The 22,995-nt window shown below is 36.1% G+C and overlaps 1 protein-coding gene across 2 annotated transcripts; it reads right to left on the reverse strand.

Moving 5' to 3' along the window:
• Positions 1-10,035: 10,035 nt before the first annotated feature.
• LOC131298022 (uncharacterized) lies at positions 10,036-16,218 on the reverse strand. 2 transcript variants are annotated; one of them, XM_058323284.1, is made up of 6 exons: positions 15,667-16,214; positions 13,632-13,732; positions 12,413-12,510; positions 11,602-11,807; positions 11,053-11,100; positions 10,036-10,463 (listed from the first exon to the last, which is right to left on the reverse strand). In XM_058323284.1, the coding sequence occupies exons 1-5, from the start codon at positions 16,076-16,078 to the stop codon at positions 11,057-11,059; spliced, it is 861 nt and encodes a 286-aa protein (XP_058179267.1). In that variant the 5' UTR covers positions 16,079-16,214; the 3' UTR covers positions 10,036-10,463; positions 11,053-11,056. The 2 variants fall into 2 exon arrangements, with proteins under 2 accessions (XP_058179267.1, XP_058179269.1); XM_058323286.1 differs by lacking the exon at positions 10,036-10,463 and adding an exon at positions 10,840-10,972 and having other exon boundaries at positions 15,667-16,218.
• Positions 16,219-22,995: the final 6,777 nt, after the last annotated feature.

The raw sequence follows: 22,995 nt of genomic DNA on the forward strand, positions 1-22,995 counted from the left end.
AGGGTGATTCGGCGTTAGGGTCCGTTAGGGTGTCGGTTGGGGCGTTATGACGGTGAGGGGTGGGGTCGGAACGGTGAAAAAGCAGAGAAGAGTGTGGCGATGTTGATGGGTCGGGCGGGTAAGGTGTCAGATTCTATGGACGTTATTTGGACGGGTAGCGTGGCGTGTGGTTAGGACTTACTATTAGGATGTGATTTGGGAGTTCTCGCGCCTCTTCCACCTTACACTCCCCGTTTCCACTTTCTATTTCGCACTACAAATTATAGTATTGATTTTTGTGAAATTCTCTAGAGCTGTCCAAGAAAAATTAAGAACCGCGATTAATGATCCGGACACGAATTTAAAAATTGAAAATCCGTAAGATACCCTTCGATCCACGGATTTTCATTACGAAACCGTAGATTAACCGAACCAAACTGTGAAATATTTAAAAATAATACTATAATAATAAAAAATTATATATGTGTAATATTTAGTACATAATTATAAGTTTTACCAATTGATTTTATTTTTTTTCAGCAATTTTAAATTATTGTGATACTATTTGTTTGTTTTGTGTAGGCCAGTTTTCGTTAGGTTTTATGGAATGTAATAAGCAGATAATGCTTGGACAACACTTGACTAGAATTTGCATGTTGTGTTGGTGGAGTCATTTGGTTGTTGCCTTGCTGTGACTAATCTGAAACCCTGGATAAACTTCATTTGATTGCCACCTTGGTGAATGTAATTGCAGATTATAATACTTGTTTTTTTTTTTGGCAAGAATTTGATTTTTTGGGTTGGATTCACAATTTAGTGTTTATGGAATGTAATCCGTGAATAAAATCGGAACCGAACCGTGACTCACAGATTGGATTGGAACCGAACCGTAAGACTTTTGGTCCGAACACGGATTATATTTTTAAAAACCGTGACCCGTGAATTAGGATTGGATTCATAGCAAACCGGTCTAATCCGGACCGCGAATAGACCTAAAATTCTCCATGCTAAACTTAAAAAAAATTTATTGTCTAAAGTTTCGTTGTTTCCACAAATTAAAATATTGAACACATTTTATTCTAATTAACCTAACACATTTTTTATACTCCAGTATAGTAGAAATAACTTAACACTAGACTCACACTAAGTAGTACAATAAGTAGTACATAGCTTAACGCTTAGCGGAAACGCTAGACTCATGTATCGTCCAATCGTTACCTTTTAGTATTACTACTGTAACAACTCGGACCCTCGAGCACCACAATATAAAAAAGACCACAATCTGTCTTTTATTCCAAAAAAACTTTACAATTTACAACCAACACTAAACTAAATAAACAACACCCACTCTCGCAACAACTTAGAAAAACTCGCACCACTGACACCTGATCCGCTAACCAACCTATAAGCTGGAGTCTAAAAGGACTACAGGAGTGTGTGAAATATAATAACGTGTACAATATCAACACCAAATAAACTGCACAACATCAACCACCATGTATAACACCAACTACAAATATAACACATTCCACATAAAATGGAACCATATACTCGGTCCTCCTTAGTATATGACGGGTGACGTACCACCTCACTAGCCTCACCACAGCCCATTGGCCAACTTGTCTTTTGGCATAGCTTATTAGCCTAGTCACCCCGTTACATACCAAACAGTTCCACGACATACAGTCACCGCACAAAACACAACCAACATTAACCCAACATTAATATTGTATAAGAAATATGTATCTCACGCTCACCCTCAAATCGCCTTGTCATCTGATATAATCCAACCACGAAACTCATAAGAAAGAGTCGCCACTGCCTCACGGCTCTCTCTCTCTCTAGCCCTTTGTCTTTCCATTGTTTGTCTTGTAATTAAGGTCCTTATAAGCATATATAGCCAAAACCATGAAAATGTATGCCCACAGCTCACCGTCACCATTTTATTCCACGTGCACACACTTAGCCTAACTTTAGACAATTAAGACTATCCATACATACATATCCAAATAATCCAGTCATTACTTTTGTTGTTTAAAACTTAATGCTACATAACAAACCCAATACCTAATGAGAATATAAATTCGTTATATGAAAATAACTTCTTCTTTTTTTTTAATACGGGGTATTACAATATCCCCTCCTTTGGAAATTTCGTCCCCGAAATTTATCTACTAAAAATATGAATTCCAAGCTTCCGCTGCGCACTCTGATCACCCATACAATCCCATGTAAGACCTATTCACCTATGCTCTAATACCAACTGTAACAACCCGGACCCTCAAGTACCACAATATAAAAAAGACTACAATCTGTCTTTTATTCCAAAAAAACTTTACAATTTACAACCATCACTAAACTAAATAAACAACACCCACTCTCGCAGCAACTCAGAAAAGCTCGCACCACTGGCACCTGACCCGCTAACCAACCTACAAGCTGGAGTCCAAAAAGACCCCAGGAGTGTGTGAGACATAATAACGTGTACAATATCAACACCAAATAAACTGTATAACATCAACCACCACGTATAACACCAACTACAAATATAACACATTCTTCATAAATGGAATCATATACCCGGTCCTCCTTGGTATATGATGGGTAACGTACCATTTCACTAGCCTCACCACAGCCCATTGGCCAACTTGTCTTTTGGCATAGCTTATTAGCCTAGTTACCCCGTTACATACCAAACAGTTTCACGACATACAATCACCGCACAAAACACAACCAATATTAACCCAACATTAATATTGTACAAAAAATATGTATTTCACACTCACCCTCAAATCGCCCTGTCATCTGATATAATCCCACCACGAAACTCATAAGAAAGAGTCGCCACTGCCTCACGGCTCTCTCTCTCTCTAGCCCTTTGCCTTTCCATTGTTTGTCTTGTAATTAAGGTCCTTATAAGCATATATAGCCAAACCATGAAAATATATGCCCACAGCTCACCCTCACCATTTTATTCCATGTGCACACATTTAGCCTAACTTTAGACAACTAAGACTATCCATGCATACATATCCAAATAGTCCAGTCATTACTTTTGTTGTTTAAAACTTAATGCTACATAACAAACCCAATACCTAATGAGAATATAAATTCGTTATATGAAAATAACTTCTTCTTTTTTTTAATACGGGGTATTACAACTACTACTCTCTCCGTCTGAATTTAATAATCCTTTTTTTGAGTTCGTGCCATTTGTCAATCGATTATATCTTGTAACTTATAATGTTTTAGATAATTTTGAAAATATTGTCTTATAGAACTAATTGAGATCTATCAAACAAGATCCATATTGGATATAAAATTCATTACCAATTTAAAGATATAACTCATTTTTTATTCAGTTAGAATTGAATGAGGAGCTATTAAATCCGGATGAATGGAGTATTAATTTCAAATGGGATTGTTAAAAGAGGAAATTGATTGAATATTACTCATTTTGTTTAAAGTGGGACAACATTTTCAAAAAATATTAACTAAGACCTACAAACGGAAATGGAGGGAGAACTCTCTTAGTTGAACCATCTTCTTCGGTTTTCAATTCTCGCTATCACGGATTGTAATAGTTCGTAATATTTTTGGAAGAAACTGTCGGACCGCTTTTCCACGATCTCTCCTAAAACTAATTGGTGGTAGAACGGGTTTCAATTAAGTCTTTTATGTCATTCAACATCGCACCCGCAAGTCTGTTTTCAGAGCGGTCGCATGAAGTGGCATTGTGTAACCAAATATATGGGGGCATCCCGGGCCCAACAATCCCTCTCTTACGATGACGCTCCTGCGACTCAAACCTATGACTTCCTGGCTTTGATACTACTTGTCGGACCGCTTTTCCACCATCTCTCCTAAAACAAATTGGTGGTAGGAAGGGTTTTAATTAAATCTTTTATGGCATTTGATATTGCATCCGCAAATCGATTTTCAAAGTAGCCGCAGGGAATGACATTGTGTAACCAAATCCATGGGGGCACTCCGGACCCAATAGAAACTATGATGTACACGCATAGTTACAACAAAACACTCTAAATTATTTATAAAAAAAAAACCCAGGTTATTACACATATAAGAACATCTACACCGATGTTTGCCATTTCACCCTTGTTATTTTGATTTTTGGCCAAAATGTCATTTTGCCTAAAAAATAGCAAGGGTGCTACACCCATGTATGCCATTTTGCCATTATCATTTTTCTCCCTCTCTTAATAAAAAATGGCAACTTTGCCATATGTCTTCTCAAATTTGACAAATAAAGCGTCATTTGCCATATTTGAAAAACTGTTGAGTTTTGGGGTGTGTGGTGCTAGTTGCTAGTAACAAATAAATACCCCAAGCTTATTCGTATTTTCTAATTTTATGCTAGTACGTTTTTTGTAACAAAAAAAAAAGTAACAAATTTTCTAAAAAATTAACAACTTTGTGTGGTTGCTCAAAGGTGTCGTATATATGTCCAGGCCGAATTTCCATTCCACGACTACATTTCACGAATATACCCACATAATGGGGTGGAAGTAGGTGTGAGGAGGTGCAATGTAATGTGACAGAGGTGAAAGTGAGGTGCTGCTTTGGTTGATCACACTTATCACAACCTTTCAATGATTTGTTTTTATTTTATTTTAATTTTAATGGTTTTTTCAGTTGAGATTTTAGATACAATTCTGCTACGGAAACCGATAGGAGCAACCGACGGTGGGAATTGACAGCCACAGAAGCTCACTCCGGGCTCCTCACAAATGATCTGAGCCGTTTAATAATTTTAAAAAAAAAATTGAGTGGGGCCCTAGAAAAATTAACTCAATTCGATATGTGTAGGTGCTCAATCCAATCTTCCGTTTTTTTCATTTAGATTTCAGATCCATGAAAAAAATGAAAGATTAGATCAAGCACCTTCATATATCGGATTAAGTTGATTTTTCATGGGTCCATTCGTTTTTTGCAAAAAATTATTGAACAGCTTGAATCATCCGTACGGGATCCAGAGTGGGCCCGCGTGGCCGTCGATTTCTGCCGTCGGTTTCCTTAGATTTTGTCGTTTTAGATAACATTGTCCCAACTGATTTTGCCGATAAATAAAATTGTCCCAATCCTAAATGGCTAAATCAGTGGTGCTACTCACACAGCAAGATTACACAGATTTTGTGCGGGGCCCACACAAATGATCCAAGTTGTTCATGAAATGTAAAACATTTTTTTCAAGGCCCCTCGCGAAAAATCAGCTCAATCTGATATTTATAGGTGTTCGATCCAATCATCTAATTTTTCATTCAGATTTTAGGTGAATGGAAAATTAGATGATTGGATTGGGCATCTATAAGTATTGAATTGAGCTGATTTTTCGCGAGAGCCCTTGAAAAAATATTTTGCATTTAATGAACTACTCGAATCATTTGTATGGAACCCGTAGGAGTCTTGCTACTGACACAACAAGTCCGTGCACAAATTGCGTTGTGGAGCCCACTAAGGGTCCCATACAAATAATCCGATCCGTTAATTATGTTTGAAACATTTTTTCAAGGGTCTCTGCGAAAAATTAGCTCAATCCGATACCTATAAGTGTTTGATCTAATCATCTAACTTTTCATTCAAGTTTTTAGAGAATGAAAAGTTAGACGATTAGATCAAATACTTATAGGTATCGGATTGAGCTGATTTTACGCTGGGCCCTTGGAAAAATATTTTAAACATAATGAACGGCTTGGATCACTTGTGTGGAGCCCGTAGTAGGCACCACATAGCAATCTGTGCATGATCTGTGAACAGATTTGCTGTGTCCACAGACTTTCTGGGGAAATTAATATCTGGTACTTGGAGTGCATGGCTAGAGTGAAAACTGGGTCACCAAAGGGGACAGACAGGTGACCCCAGGACCTGACAGCTTCCACAATATAGAGCCAGAGGTGATTTCTCCAGAAAGAAATCGAAGTGTCTCTCTCCATGCACATACTTATGGACCCGAAATTAACGATCAAACAAAGCTCACTTGTTATCTTGTTCCTACTCAACCAATTGGAGTTACGGAATTTTCTATATGAGCATTGGCAGGTCATATAGAAAATTGAGAGCTTGATGTTGCTTTCAGTCATATTTTGGAGGTTTTTGATCAGAAATGACAAACTTATCACTTCTGGAGTTCTGGGTACAAAACAATTGAGAATTGAGAGCTTTTTATTATTCATTTGATTATGAAAATGGTGTATTTGTCAATATGTCATTTTTGGCTAATTTCATTACGTGTTTGGTCAAAAAGTTATTGGTTGTGTGAGGGAATGAACATTGAAATCACAGTGGTATATAGTCATTTCTCCTATGTGAAAGGAGTATTTGTCATTAAGGTAAATCTTAGGGGGTGTTAGTGCAATTTACCTGCTTCATGTATGTAGGGTTGCTAAATGAACCAAACAGCTCAAGCTCGGCTTGAGTTTGGCTCGACATTTGGCTTGTTTGAACTCGTTTATAAAAACTACAGTATAAGCCAAGCTCATTCACGTATTTTCGTTAGTTTATGAATTCAAGCCAAACTTAAGCATATGAGTGTTTGGCTTGATATGCTCGTGAAGAAAGGGTCCTTAAATACTAAAAATAGAGGGTAGTATAATAAATATCTCAAAATATGAAACATGAGTCGGCATACATATTGCCAGTTTTACTTATAGTACTCTTGCATCCAAATAGGAAACCACCTCCTATATGAGATGTGAAAATTTAAGGCTACATTAAATTCTATATAAATCTTCCATGGAACAATTCAAAAAGTTTATTGAGAAAATTTGGAGCTGCTATCATATTCTTCTAGCTAGGATTTTATTGTTTTGAATTAGCCCATTTCATCTTAGAACTTAATGAGCTTAAGTTCAAGTTTGAAAGCTCGAAACTTCATGAGCTTCGTTCATGCTTGGAAGCTCAAGATTAACTTGTATATTTCACGAGTCAAGCCAAGCTTATCACAAATACAAAACTTCAAGCTCGAGCCAAGCTTGAACAATTAGTCTCAAAAAGTTAACAAGCTTGAACACATGTAATAAGCAGTTGAGCCAAGTCTGAACAATACTGTGTTTTGGCTTATTTGGCTCGATTAGCACCCCTACATGTATGAGAAATTATTATAAATCCCCTACGATTTCAGTGTTCATTTCAACGACACCCAACAACTGTTCAACCTAACTGGTGATGTAATTTGCCGAAAATATGTAATAAAAAGTTTTTATTCACTCTTTTTTACGTTAACACTAAATAATAAAAAGCTCTCAGTTCTTTTTTTTTTCTTTTATGACTTAAAGGTAATAAATTTATCATTTCCACCTAAAACATTTCTTTCAATGACTAAAAAGCAAATTACTATTATTAAATTTTACCCTTTTATCAAAACAGCTCTTGCAATGGATAAAAGAAGTCATTTTTTATTTTTAAAAAATGAGAGTTGATGTTATTATTGTTTATTATCAAATAGGATGATATTTAGATATAAGTCTCTGGGCAAAATGCTTGAATCCTCGGGAGGATTGACACCATTCGAAAGTACGAAAGGATGGCACAAGTCCAATAGTGCATAGATAGAGTGGCAAGGTTTAAACAGACAATTATCGATTTGGGTATCGGCAAAATTCACCAAGAAACAACAAGGAATTCATTGTTATTTCTCATATGTGAAGAGAGTATTCGTCATTAGAAAAAACATCAAGTGGTGCCAATAAAATTCGCCCTAATTAAAAATGCCCATTACTCGAGCAACTTTAAGAGTATCTCCGGTTCTTACCCTTTGAATTGACCCAGATTGTACTCAAATTCGTACAAGTGGAGACTCAAAATTTTAAAGGCTTGTTTTTCTCTTCACAAATTACAGCTATGCCAATAATGAGAATTGTACTCAAATTCATGCTTAGATTTGAGTTTGTCCATTGAAGTGATTCTTACCAAATTAAGCTTTTACTCAAATTCGAATAAAAATTGGAGTAAGAACTGGAGAAGTGGTGGTTACTTTGGTGGTGAGATATTGGGTTTGACATCATGTCGCTTGATTTTGTTTTAGTCATACTTTGGAGAAATTCACAGCTCCCAACTACACAACCGTTGGGCCAATTAAAGCTGCTTGATATTGGAAATGGAGAAACTAGGAGAAGTAGAAGGGTAAAATTGTAAAAGAGAACTCAATAAGGAAGGCTCGTATAAGCTACGAGGTAGGTCTATAAACCCGCAAGGGAAGTCGTGTAATTTGGCTTCTTTAAATAAAAAATTAGTTTAAGGTTCACTGTAGATGTTTGAACCAAGGCCTAGTCCAATAACATTTTTTACAAGGCTTAGGGTCCATTATTTGGTAATTTCTAAAGTGTGAGATCAACTTTATTTGTAATAGGACAAAAATACACTCATAAAATTATCCAATCACATCATTACTAGAAAGTTCGCCGGAAATTTGGACAACGCCGAAAAAGTCATTGACACCGCCGGAGTTGGTCACCGGCGACCGGTGCCGGCCATGGTGACCGGAGATGGGGAAGAAGATGTTGACCGATGAAAATGTTAACCAATGAATATATTGACTATGTAATAAAAATAAATAAATGAAGTTCAATAGATTTGGATAAATATCATTATTTGTTGATCTTATTGGCATAACACAGAGCCCAGATTTTCATACACAACCATATCTGTTTGTGTTGTGGCATAATGTGGAGAACATATCTGTACAGATAACATTACCTGTTGATGGTATTGGCACAACACCGAGTTCAGATTTTCAAAGATAACCATATATGTCTATCTTATTGGCAAAATATAGAGAACAGACATATAGCATTATCTAATATTAGGATTATTACTATATTTTTATTTATTTTAAATAGTTATTTATAATCACCGGTCAACATCTTATTCTCAATCGATCAAACATCTTCTTTCCCACCGGTCACCATCTCCGATGCCGGTCGCCGATGACCAACTCCAGTGCCAACAACTTTTCTGGCGCCGACCAATTTTTCAGCGAATTTTCCAGCCAACTTTTTGGAGATGATTTGGCGAGAGGGGTAAATAATCTCTATTTAATGTAAAGGTATTTTGTGTCAAGGTGGACTTAATGGGTTTCAAAATAGTTGGGATCATTTTGCAAATTGCCTTCACCTATGTAGCATCGGAAATTTTGCATTGAAGCGGTAACCGGTTCAACTCTTAACTAATTCATCTCTCAAGTCTAAATTAGTTACGGAGTACTAAATTTTATTACCGGCTCCAATTACATACCAGATTTTGCACACCCTCTTCAATGGCTACATGTAGGACTACCTTAGTATGAGGCCATTGTTGTCAACCATTTACCTCTAAAAAAATTTGCCCTATGTTGCTTTTTAACTAGAGAGAAATTCCCCAATCCTACCTTGTCATAGAGAAATGAATATCTGGTACTTGGAGTGCGTGGCTAGAGTGAAAACTGGGTCACCATAAGAGACAGGTGACCAGGACCACATACCTGACAGCTTCCACAATCTATATAGGTGATTAGTCTCTCTCTCCAGAAAAAAAGAAAAAAGAAAAAGAAAAAGACAAAGAAAAGAAGTCTCTCTCTAATCCATGCACAATACAAGGTACGAAAGTTTGTTCAAATTGGATCCAAGGTACGAAAACAGAAAAACAAATCCACTGAAATCAACACTCACCACTCAGAATGAATCTGGTGTAGATGCGTAAAGATTTGGATCAAAATTCCAACACTGATATCTTCAACTCTTGTTAAATACTGTTAACTATTTTGACATCAATCCAGTTCTGATGGTACGTTAATAGAGAAGCACTGTACATTTGTTCAGAAAAGGAGAAAGGGAAAACATATTAAGGCTCCTTTCCACAAACAATTTTGCACTATAACTTAAGTTTCTTCCGTCAAGTTGTTCATATTTAACCCATAAGTTATGGGTTAGTGGAAAGAACTTCACTTTTTCCCTCTAATTTTTCCTTTGGCCTGCCCCTATACCATCTACAACTTATGGGTTAGTGGAAACAACTTGACAACAAGAATTAGTCCATAACTTTTTGGAGGAAACACCCCCTAAGTATATAGTAGTACTCTTTTTTTTTACAAGTATATTCAGTATACAACTCGCATCTTCAGAAAAGATATTGGAAGTACAGCATAGTCATCTGTTGTTTCTTAGTGTTTAAAAGCCACGCAGAAAATAAAAATTGACCTACAATTCCTAGTGGTCATCGACCATTTTACAGCCCCAAAAAACCCCCCAACAATATCCAACTCCAACTTTTCACCCAAAGGGGAATGAGGGAAAAAAGAACAAATGAATTAGAACAATAGAGAATGGAATGGAAAAATTAATTTTGGAGATAGCAGGATCATTATTGGTTACCCCAACCAATAGTTCTCTCCAATTGATGGCAATATTTAATCCTCATCTACACATGAGTTGCTTTTTATCTTGGTGTGCAGCCACTGGTATGATTTTCAGTTGTTCTCTATTTTTCATCTTCTGCACATTCATGCCATTTTGAGTTTACGAAGTCATCGACAACAATAAATATAGAAGCCATCAATTTTTGATGGTGCACAACAGCATCAAACCAAAGCCCAGATGATATTTTGATTTAGAAAGATCAATTTGAGAAATAACTGGTTAAATCTGAAAGGATGTCCCTGTTGAATCTTAGACATGCAAATGCAATCACAGTAAATATCCATGGTTTGACTGATTTAGGGACAGAAAGTAACAAAGGCAAGCCCGCAGCTATTATCGACGATGCAAAGATTTGCACGATATATCTTTCTTACAAAATTGGAATGGATTTCACATTTTGATCTTAAGACTAGTAATTGTTGGATCTATAAACTTCGGACACATATACACATTTTGCACAAAATATCATTCTCACAAAATTGGACTGGAATTCACATTTTGATCTAAGACTACTAATAGGATCTAAAAACTTCGGATATGTATAGTCATCATACAAATCAAAATTGGTGTCCCTTGACTGGCGACTGCTGTCTCATGATAAACGATAGGCATGGCCAATCAGGATGTATAACATAAATAAATGACAACAAAAGAGAGTGCTTACCAAGCTAGATCTTGTCAAAATCATCATCCAAGTCCTCATCTCCCTCCTCTGAAAGAACAAATAGACTATCAATATGCTGAATTTTAAGACATTGATAAATCCATCGAAAATATGTCAACTTGCAAGCTGTCTAGGCCTAAATTTTTTTAAACCGGCAACTATTATGGTAGCTTAGCTAAAGCACAAGGAGTCAAGGAGGCTATTCATTAAACTAACTGGGAAAAAGTGCTTTCTCAAGTCATAATAGTGTTTTCGGAAACATAAACAAGCTCCCGGTAACCCAAATAACAGAATAAAGACATTCGAATATGCACATATAAAACATGTACTGCAAGGGAAAAAGGGAAAAGCTGGTTCATTCATCCTACTGCTTTTGCTTCGGTAACCCATATCATAGATATGAGAAACATTTGAATGTGAAAATTTTCGAAGGGCAAAGGTAAAAAATAGAAAAGGATTCCTTTTCTGAAGGCAAAAGATGCTGTGATTTTTTTGTTGCAAAACAATAGCCACAAAAGCTAACAAATCTAGAAGTGCTAATGGGAGTACCTGGAGCATCATCACTATCGCCAAGGTCTCCCAGAAGAAAGACATCCAAGTCCTGCTCAGTAGCTGATGAGGTTTTACTTTTCTGGTTCATCCCCACTGCTGCTGTTTTAGAAGTGGTTCCACCTGTTGAAGTTTCGATCATTTTGTCGTCTTCCACTTGTTCAGCAGAATTTTGCTTAGCCTCTTCCATGTACCTCTTTTCAAACCTAAAACCAAAGAGATTGAAAAATTAAACATGCGATTACTGAACCAAGACACCAGCACAACTACAAACACATGCGCCCTTCGATAAAAAGCTAAAGAGAAGAATAGTTATTGAAACCACAGCCACAAATAAATACAAACAAAGCCAAAAAGAATACAGATCTCCATGTCCCAATTTCAAAAATTGAAAGCATGAGAGTGCACAGCATGAGGCATGTTCATAATTTTGAATATAAAATGACCTAGTAAAAACAGTAAAAAAAGTTTCTATGCAGGTGAATGTTTCACCATAACAGACACAATAAAGGGAAACAGAGGGCAAACGTCGCGGGGGGAAAGGGGGGGAGGGCAGGGAGAGGGGTGTGTGTGTGTGTGTGGGGGGGGGGGGGGGGGGGGGGGGGGGGGGGGGGCGCGGGGAGATTGTTGGTGTTGGCGTGAAAAGCATAAAGGAAGCAATTAAGCAACAACATTCACTGTCTGAAGTTATAAATGCTTCAGAACACTCTGAGTAAGTCCAAAGAAAAGACAGATTCAGAGTATGAACGCAATGAGAATACCTTTCTCAAGTAAAACAAAAATGGAAGCATGCCTCAGGAAAAGTACTCACGGAGAAACATGACTATTAACCAGAATAAAATATATTCTCCAGAACTTCCTCTCTTTCATCACACGAGGGCATAACTCGTATCTTAATTTCGAGATTTCCTGCAAATGAAAGCTCATATTCCTTGTTAGATGGCACAATAAAGCAACAAGCTTGATACTCATACAGGCCAAGTGTCAATGCATGGAAGATTACAACGTTCAATTTCTCTGGAAGCTAAAGTTATTTGAGAGCTAATTTTTAAGTACTTAATCATCAAAACACCCCCACATTGTGGCCCAATTCTCCTTCCATGAAGGAATAAACAAATGCATTCATGATCACCATTGTTTGTTCAGATGCCCTTTTAAAGTTCAATTTATTGACTCTGACTTAAGAGCAACTGCAAGTTAAAGTAGCATCCGAGTAGAAGGCCCTTATGTTTCAGGATCACTAACAATTGTAAATTGTAATGATGCACAAGTTTGGACTATAATAAAAGAAATTTTGTCCAGACATGAGTGGACAGGTTGACAATATGACCACTTAAGATTACACCCTTCCTTATTGCTTAACCTTTTAGAGCAGTTGCCATAAAATAGAACTGCAATGTGGATATGGCAATAAGCATCTTATTTCTCGAAATTCAATTTTGAGACGTCAAAAAAGAAGGTAAGGAAAGAGGGAGTGGGCAAGTCTCTCTCTCTCTCTCTAAAAAAATTCACAGAAAAATATAACAAAGAAATACTGAGCACAAAAATTTAAATATTTTTCTTCGAAAAGTTAGAAAATGAGTTGGATGGTTTCAAACATGCCACAAAAAGTAGCAACTCAATATTTGCCTCAGTAAAACGAGCATTTAATTCTTGAAGGGGTCCATTGATTTAGTTGGAAACCCACGACAAAAGAATAAACAACAAACCCAATACCCAATACCCAAAACTTCCAAAATCTTTTGAATAGGTGTCAAAAAAAGAGAGGAAGAAGAGCAGGTGATAAAATGCAAGGGGCACGTGACCCCCCCCTAGGCCTTACTTGGCTCCGCCATTGTGTGTGTGTGCATATTGATGCGGTATAAATCAAAAATCTTCTTGAGGATTTAAATCTCAAACATGGGGTATAGGCTTATATTTGGGAGAAAACAATGAAGATGAAATTATTTATTCGGCATTTGATCCACGATGTTTTCATTCTTCCTTCCAGGGGTTGGTTTTATTAAGCATGAACAAAGTAAGAGATATACCTTGACGGTCAAGAGGACAAGTTTGGCATGTTTTTCTTGCCATGCTGTAAGGTCTTGCCTAACATTTGAGACCGCGGGAATATCAGACATTTCTGCATCATCTGCAAACCAAATGACTTTTATATATCAATGCTTCTGTACCACAATGCACAAAAACTCTTAATCTTAAACCTTAATGATTTTCCAAACTAATGGTGAGAGTTTAAAAAAATAAAGATAACCATCCAAGATGAGATTTTACTAAGACATACCCACCATGGAGCTTGACAACACTTAGAAGAACAGTATATAGAAGAGATCGGGGAAATTTCTAAAAATTACTTCTATGGGTACCAATGAGCATTAGGTTAACTGCTACTTATGAATTCAATCAATGATATAACAATTTGTGCAGACAATCTTGCTATTTTGGCATAAAAGTATTGGCAGAAAGAACTTTCAAGCTTTTTCAACTATAATAAGCCATATTACAAGCTTTCTTACAACCTAGAGTTTATATATTAGTACATGTAAGTGTGACCATATTCTATGCTAAATGTGATATCATAGTGAGCAAGATTTCACCTCTGACAATCTTAACAAAAATTAAACACTAAATGACTGTATATCATATACTCCCTATTTTAGTCCCATAAACACATAAACCATGAATTATGTTACGGTCAACTACAAACCCAATTAACATCAGACGAAGGACAACCAAATTCCTGTTCAACTCATACCAAAATCCGCAGAGAACTCTAGAGGAGCTCAAAGTCTCACTAGTCGAAGTGCTAAACTGAATTACATGATACTATTTGACGGAATTGGGGTTTACCAGTGTAAAGAATGATATTTAACCTGGCAAGGTAGTTGGTTGCACAAAGCGGCATTTTATAAATTCCAAAATTCTAGGTCTAAAACGGCTTAGTAAATGTTATACACCATAGTTATTTTCTTTCCCACCTTTTTCTCGGCAACCAAACGAGCTGTAGGAGCATCAGGCCAAAAACCTTACATAAAACCCGCTATTTGAATCATGGTCCTAGACACATTATACTTGCGCTGAATCACTGCAAAACCTGATGAATATTTTCCAAATTCTCCAGTTGACAGAAACAAATAATCCCTCGCTAACAAAGCCAATGTGTCTCACTGCCCGCAATTTAATATGGATATGCTAACTAGATATCTCTCGGCGACGGTTAAGGTTTAGAAAGGATCATCTAATACACGAAAAGTGTATGGAAATGTGGTCCATTCAAACTTGAAATGTGAAAAGTGTCATCTATTCAAGTTATAATTTTGCTTCCTTTTCCGTTTGGGTCATGCTTTGCATTTGAACCACTAGTGGACCGTTATCAGCATAAACAGTTACGGCCTGTTTGGAAATTAGGGGAAAAGAAAGAAAAGAAAAGGAAAATAATTAAGAAGAAAACTTTGAGGAAAGTGTGGAGGAAAATTTAATCTGCTTGATTCTTCGTTTTCTTATTTTCTTCCTGCTTCATCTCAAACCAAACAAGTCCTGCTCTAGGATTTTAGTTCAGCGGTGACAAAACTATACATGAATTTTTGTGACACAAAACTGTGTATAATGAAGTTTTTTTTTTTGGTAAAATATAATGAAGGTTTTTATTTTGGTTAAAAACCTATCCGGTTTAATTTATTTTATTTGGTTGAGTTATACTATCTACTTACAAACAAATTTAAGTAAATTTTCATTTACTTTTACTTCATACGAATAATCTAGTGCAGACAATACACTAGAAACATCAAATTATATGTCAAAATACAAAATTCGAATAATCTAGGGCAGACAATACACTAGAAACATCAAATTATATGTCAAAAAATACACAATTTTAGTGCATTATCGAATCCAGGGGGTTCAAGCCCCATAAACACACCTAGTAGAGCCGCCCTTGAGTCCTTTCCTTTCCTTTCATTTATTTTCTATATGTTTGAAACAACCCCTAATTTTCTCATACTTTCCTACATTTTTTTAGCGGAAGGAAAAAACAGAAATCAAAATCCAAAGAAAAAGCAATCAAAATACCTTCCAACGGAAAATCACGAAACGTATTCAATGTAATCCCCTTAACAAACTCCCTCAGCTCCTCTGTAACCCCGAACCTCTCGAGATCCCCGTCCTCCACCGCGGCCACCTCCGTCGAAGAGACGTCGACGACGAGCGACGAAAGCGCGGCTGCGGAGGTGGGGATCTGCGACTTGATCAGGTCGGCCCGCTTGAGCGCCTCGGCCTTGATCTGGTCGGCCCGCTTGGAGGCCTCGGCGGTGATCTCCTTGGACTTCCTGGACGCCTCCGAAACGATGTCGGACAGCCTCGCGGAGGAGGATCCGATCATGGTGATGTGGTTCTGCGATTTCTTCGCCGCCTCTTTGGTCAGCTCTTGGGACCGCTTCGCCGCTTCCTCGGCGAAGTTTCGAGCTCTTTGCCATAAATCCATCGCCGGCCGGTGATTGGAATGGAGGAAACGGTGCCGTTCTGTTATGAAATTGAGATGAGTCTTCTCTTTCCTTGCTCCTTTGGTTTGGTTTGGTTTGGTTTGGTTAGTTGGTGCACGATGGTGGGATTTGGTGCGGCGAGTTCCAAGTTTTTGGATGCTGAAAAGCGTTTTCGTCCAGCAACCACGTGGCGTGGTTGACTTTGAAATCCCCAATTAAAATACTACCCCGAGAAGAACTTAAACTAATGTACTGTACTCTTTTAATTTAAAAAATCCATTCCTCAAAAAAATCTTTTGCAAATTGGTAAAAAAATTTGATTTAATCTTTCAATTTCATTCAAAAGTTTTCACTCAGAATTCAAGAGGGTAATTTTTTAATGAAAATTTGAAAGATTGGATCAAACGATTACAAATATTCATGCTAAGTTTTCACTTTTGGTGATTATCGATTTATCTCAACAAAAAGAATCAAAATGTAAAATATTATGACCGAAATCTATTTTTGTCAAAAATTTCCAAAAGAAAGCCATATCTTGTATTTTTTTCCCAAAAGATTGAGTTTCAGTTGTAATATTGTATTTTTTCGATTCCTCTCGTTGACACAGACCAATAATCTACAAAAGTTAATCGCAAAATTAACGAACGCGAAAAAAATTTAAACAAAGACAAAAAAAAAATGTAAGTTTTTTAAGAGAAACTCAGCCTCAAATCAATTGAACTAGTTTTATATAACGTTAGTAAGCTATTTTAAGAATAATTAACAGCTTAGATTATTTATGTGGAACATCGAGTGGGCCCCACTCACCTAGAAAATTGTGCAATGGTGTGCCTCAGTGCTAATGCATAAATGATGTTGTAAGTATGTTATAGGATTTGAGTTTTTTTCCTTTTTATCCTCCAAACTATGCATTTTTTTCTACTTAATTCCTAAACTATCAATTTAACGATTTCATCCCCTCAACTATCATACCGTTACCTACTTAGTCCAATAGATAATGAAAGTTAGGAATTTGGACGGAAAATGCCATGTAATGTCTGTTTGGAACTCTGTAGAGCAGATACGATTATGAAAGCCTTAGAAATAAAAATTAATTATGACCATTAAGGATAAAATGATAAAAAAATAAGACCTTCACACCGGTTTCAACAAATTGAAAATTGGAGCACTTAATTTTTTAACCATATTTTTTTAGTATATAGACCTTTAAAAAAAATTAAGTGCTCGAATTTTCAATCCGTTTGAAATGGTGCGAATATATTATTTTTCTGATCATATTATTCTAAAAAGTCATGATTAATTTTTATCATAATTAAATATCTTCTTTTTATTTGGGACTTTTTAGAGCAGATACTTTGATTATGAGAGCCTTAGAGATAAAAATTAATTATGACCATTTAAGATAAAATGATCAGAAAAATAAGATCCTCGAACCAGTTCACACTGATTGAAAATTGGATCGCTTAATTTTTAACCATATTTTTAATATAGAAACAGTCTAAATTCTATATAAAGAATTCAGTCTTTTAAAAAAAAATGTATGTGTCAGTCTCTATAAAATGCCGCGTAAGATTCTAATATATGAACCTTGTAAAAAAATTAAGTATTTCAATTTTCAATTTGTTTGAATCGGTATGAATATCTTATTTTTCTGATCATTTTATCCTAAAGGGTTATAATTAATTTTTATCTCTAAGACTCTCATAATCAAGTTTTTGCTTTACAAGGTCTAAACATGGCTTTACATGACATTTTTCATCCAAATTTCTAATTTTCGTTATCTATTGGACTAAGTAGATAACAGTATGATAGTTGATGGGATGAAATCATTAAATTAATAGTTTAGAAACTAAATAGAGAAAATATGTGTGTGTATAATTTGGGGGATAAAAAGAAAAAAAAAACTCATAGAATTTTGTTGTAAGCCTAATATTTTTTAAAGCATTTTGGTTCATTGGTTTTCTCAAAATTTAACGCGTTTTCCCCCCCTCTTGTGTCAATTGTCAATCAGTCAATGGATGCTTGAGTGTTGTGGACGCTAAAACCGGCAATGAAAGCGAAGGTACCGGAATGGGAAGACCTGATTGTATTTGCTTTTCTAGTCCTCTACATGCAGTGAATATCACTCTCTCCCTGGAGAGTCTTAGGGGTGGGAATTTTCGACACGACACAAACTTGACACAAAGTTAGCGGCTTAGGGCTAGTTATTTCTGACATAAAATACGAATATGATACGATATGATAATACAAAAGGCCAAACAGGTTAGGTTAAGACTGAAAAAATTTTGACACAAACACAAGATGACATGACACGACACGACTCGGGGTGAAAATTTATGAAATGACAAGATAACACGATACAAACTGGACACGAAGTTAGCGGGTTAGGGTTGGTTATTTCTGATACAGAACACAAATATGATACAACACCAAAGGTATCAATCTTGTACCAGCAAGCATACTGTTTTTCTCTCCTGAGACGGTACGTATCGGTACCGGTGTATATCTTGGTACCGTTCCAGATTGACAGTATATATTTTACGTAGTTTTAATATATGTAATAAAAAAAACTCAAAGTAGAGGCATAAAATAAATTCTAACACTTGAATATACCATAAAATTTTAGTCCAAAAAACAAATTAAGGTATTAACATATTATAGACTCTAAGTTTTGTTGAATTAACTTAAAATTCGAGCATTTTTTAAGCAAAAGAAAAAAAAGCACACAATTTTTTTCGTACCGGCCGAGGTTTCGGTACAAGCTCAGTATCGTCCGATACAGACCAGTACGCCGGGTATCGATCGATACAGGCCGATATTTGAGGCAGTACAGAACACCTACTTATGTACCGTTTATATGTCCAGTACGGAACAGAATTGACAACACTGCATGACACGATAACACGAAAAGCTAAACATGTTGGGTTAGTGGTTGAATTTTTTTTGACATGAACAAAAAATGACACGACAAGAAGCATGATGAGAATTATGAAAGGACACGATAATACGATACGAATCGGACACGAAATTAACGGGTTAGAGTCGACTAATTATAACACGGAACACGAATATGATATTTATATAAGACGTTATTAGTATAATGCAATTTTTAGTGTGAATCATACGTTAGACGAGTTTTAAAAAGGGAACAATCTTGACTAACAAGATGAGCTTGCAAAAGAGCCGAAAAACCGGCTTCAACTGGACCCTTCAGTTTATTAAATGTAGTACAGAGAATCCAAGTCCAATACTCATTCAATTTTATTTTTTTCCAAACAATCAACTCAAAAAAATGAATTACTTCGATCAGGTCAATGAGCTGAGGACTCGCATCATCTCCCCTCATGGCACACCATACCCTGATAATGCAAATAATTCGAACTGCTATCTTTCCAAGCTAATTTTATTTTTTATGGCTACTAATTTTTACACTATTTTCTTTGGTGTTTGAATTTTTTTACACCCGGTACACATTTGCATTCTTTGGTGTTTGAATTTTTTTACACCCGGTACACATTTGCACACACGGGCTATTCTTTTAATTTAAGATCTCCCTTCTGGCCAAGTCTAAGAGCATCCGCAATGGTAATAATCAAAATCAATAATCAAAATGTGTCACGTCAATATTTAATTATTCATTTAGTCCATAATCAAACTTAATAACATTTATCTCCACATTGGTTATTTTTGCATTTCTAACCAAAAAATCCTCCACAATACACAATGCACATTTGTCCAATTGTAAACAAGTTTTAATCATACACCCGACCACATCAAATTATTCGTCTCAACGAGACAATTTCAATGTGGGGTGTTTATGAGTTTTGAGTTTTGGTTATTGGTAAAAATTGTTAAGTTTGGTTATAGAATGGGTGGAATTTGGTTATTTACTAAAAGATTTGTAATTTTGCTTATTACAATGTATGGTGTTTTTTTGAGCATTGTTGTTAAATTTACTTATCCACACTCATTTGTTTATTACAATGGTGATACTTTAATAGTTTCTCCAATTTGGAAGAACGATCATTTTATCTAAAGATTTTTTCAGAAAAATAAAAATAATGAATTTTTTTTTTGTTTAAAAGGATCTTTAGTTGCTGACTTTTTGGGACTTTAATTCAGAGTTTTATTAAATTAAATTTCATTGGTCAGAACAAATGATTAATCCAAAAAAATTGACATGTACTTGGCAAACTGACGAAAAAAATAATTAACAAGATAGACAATAATATAAAAATTAAAAAATTGTTCAAGCGCATGGATGCGGTTTTAGTGATTGAACAAGTGGGGAATTTCTCGGCCAAAACTGTGTACTTTAGGCAACATAAGATTATTTTACAAGAGGAGTATTTCTTTCTGGAGAGATTTTCCAAAAATACTTTAAATTTCACATAAAGTAAAATTGGAGTATAAAAAATTATAAAGTCAAAGTAATTGAATTCTAAAATCACATCAACTATGCTACTACCACACACATTTATACTTATACATACTCTCTCACATCAAATATGGGTGTGGACACACGCCCCCGAAAATTGACCGCAATAAGCGGGTGCGCTCCTTTTTGGAAAGCACGGCGAAACGCTTAATTCAGAGTTGCCACTTAGGTTTGAAGGTCCGACACCCAAAAAACCGAACTTGAAACGCTTGCTACGTTTATTTGATTTGAAAAAGTTTTGCAGACCGGTCCGTTGTCGCTTTGATATCTGAGGTTTGGGAGCCAGGTTACGAGAAGAGAAGGATTTTAAGGCACCCCTCTCGCCCAATTTGGAGATCGGCCTCTACTCGGGCATTTGTAAATGCTTGCGATTCTCTCTCATTAATCAATTTTTAGCCAGTTAGGGCGAGATAACAATTTAAGGGGATTAAAACTGTAACAGATTTGGCAAGATGTGATAGATGGCATGCTTACTTATTGAAACATTTAGTATATGATGAAAACAGACTCCTGTGGGAGTTTAAAATAGACTGGAGGGCCATTGTTTTAGAATGACGTGCGCGGGAAGAAACTAGTATACGCTGATCAAGTTACTGCATGCTGACCAGACTCTCAGAAATTATTCAAAGGTTTATTCGATATTATAAACAAGGAAAATATGAAATTTGTTGAATTTATTTGATTTGGGATTAATATGAAAGGATTGTTAGTGGATGGAGTGCAAGTGTGATTTGTATATGTCCTAGTATATATAGAGTGTGCGTGTGTGTGTAGGGGATTAAAATCCCAACTCCTTCCTCTCTCTACTCTCCCGTCCGTCCGTCCCTCTCTCTTTTGGGTTCTCTCTCTCTCACTCCCTCACTCCAAATTTCACCAAAACCTTCATAGATTAATCTCCAATCCATCCCTCAATCGTAATTGTGAGCTTGAATTTTGTGGGTTTTGCTTGGAGGATCTGTATTTCGGTTGATTCAAGCTTTTGGAGTCTAGGGCTCGGAGAATCTCTTGGGTTCGGCTTTGATAATCGAGGTAGGAATTTCTTGCACTTGTTATATGTTTATGTGTTGATTTTGCACCTTGATCGTGCCTATGATTGTTGTTGTTGTTATCGCAGTTGAGTACTCGAAAATCTGCATAAAATCTGCTCGAAACCTCACTATATTGATATGAGCGTTTTGCCATATCAATACCATAAGAAAACAGAAGCTTTAGAATTTCTGATTTGCTTGCTATATCGATACTACTATTTTGGCCGTATCGATACCAGGAGCTTATGGACAGTTTTTGCTACTTTGTTCCATACTTCATCGTTTTAACCCATGATCACTTCTAGCACTTCTTAAACGTCTTCAGACCTTCTCTAAACTTGATTGTTCGATTTCTATTGACTCATTGATGTTTTCGTTCCCAAGACACTCGTAAAAACGTAACTCTAATATCGTTGTAAACGGAGGATGTATCGTAAAGTGGTTTAAGGTTGTCGTAGGTTATGCGAGGCTTTGTGGTGAGTGTTAATTTGTAGATGGGTGTCCGTCAAGTGATCCGAAAGGTAAGATTGAAATCCATGTACTCATGATTCGTCTTATTGTTTTCTTTAAATTTCTTTGGTGCTTATTCCATGAGGTCTAGGTGTCGATACTAGTGAGGGGTATGCCGTAGGATGATGATGGGTTGGTATTCTACATGTGGTATTGTGGAATACTTAAAGGGAATCACGTGTATTAATTTATTAGTCGGAGCCACGATATGATTGATAGTTTGGGACATTTTGAAATGTAATCAACGTGGTAGATTGGTACATCGTTTAGGATGCTTAAAGTGTAATCGATGTTGTGATAGAATTGTTTAGGATGATAAAATTGTGATTGATTGATCGACACGTACAGATATGATGAGATATGACGCTATGGGCATCATTTATATGTGATGTGTCCCGAAGTATAAAAATGGGCATCACCTATATGTGATGTGTCACAGGGTATATAAATAGACATAACTTATATGTGATGTGTCTCGGGCCCGGGGTATATAAATGGGCATCACTTATATGTGATGTGTCCTGAGGTACATGCGATACATGTGAAGGTCTTGATTGATTAGATATGAGATCTTGAAAAAAAGAAAGAAAGAAAAATTCATTTTTACCAAATCAGATTGTTTAAAAGAAAAAAAAGGATTTTTGATATAAAAATCCTCCTGCATTCTTGAGCAAATCAATGGTTTCCAGTATTCGTGCACAGAATTAACGGACTCCGGCTATTCAAGCTCGAATTAACGGAGCTTGACTATTATAGGTCATGTATTTCTCTACATTATGCCTATTTGAAAACAAAAGAGATTGATTCATAAGAAAGAGGATGTTGATGACCAACAATAAGGAAATGGAGAATAATTATGAGGATGAGAATGATTGTGGAATCATATGTGATGCGATGAATCGGTTGATAAACCAAAATTGGTAATTTGTGATTGATGTGGGAA

This window comes from Rhododendron vialii, chromosome 8a (genome assembly GCF_030253575.1).
Source record: "Rhododendron vialii isolate Sample 1 chromosome 8a, ASM3025357v1".
Taxonomy (NCBI): Eukaryota; Viridiplantae; Streptophyta; class Magnoliopsida; order Ericales; family Ericaceae; genus Rhododendron; species Rhododendron vialii.

Coding starts and splice junctions, on each gene's coding strand:
- LOC131298022 (XM_058323284.1), bottom strand. CDS start 16,078: ATGGATTTATGGCAAAGAGCTCGAAACTTCGCCGAGGAAGCGGCGAAG. Junction 13,733..15,666: donor TCGTGATTTTCCGTTGGAAG/GTATTTTGATTG, acceptor TTTGGTTTGCAG/ATGATGCAGAAATGTCTGAT. Junction 11,101..11,601: donor CGATAGTGATGATGCTCCAG/GTACTCCCATTA, acceptor TTGTTCTTTCAG/AGGAGGGAGATGAGGACTTG.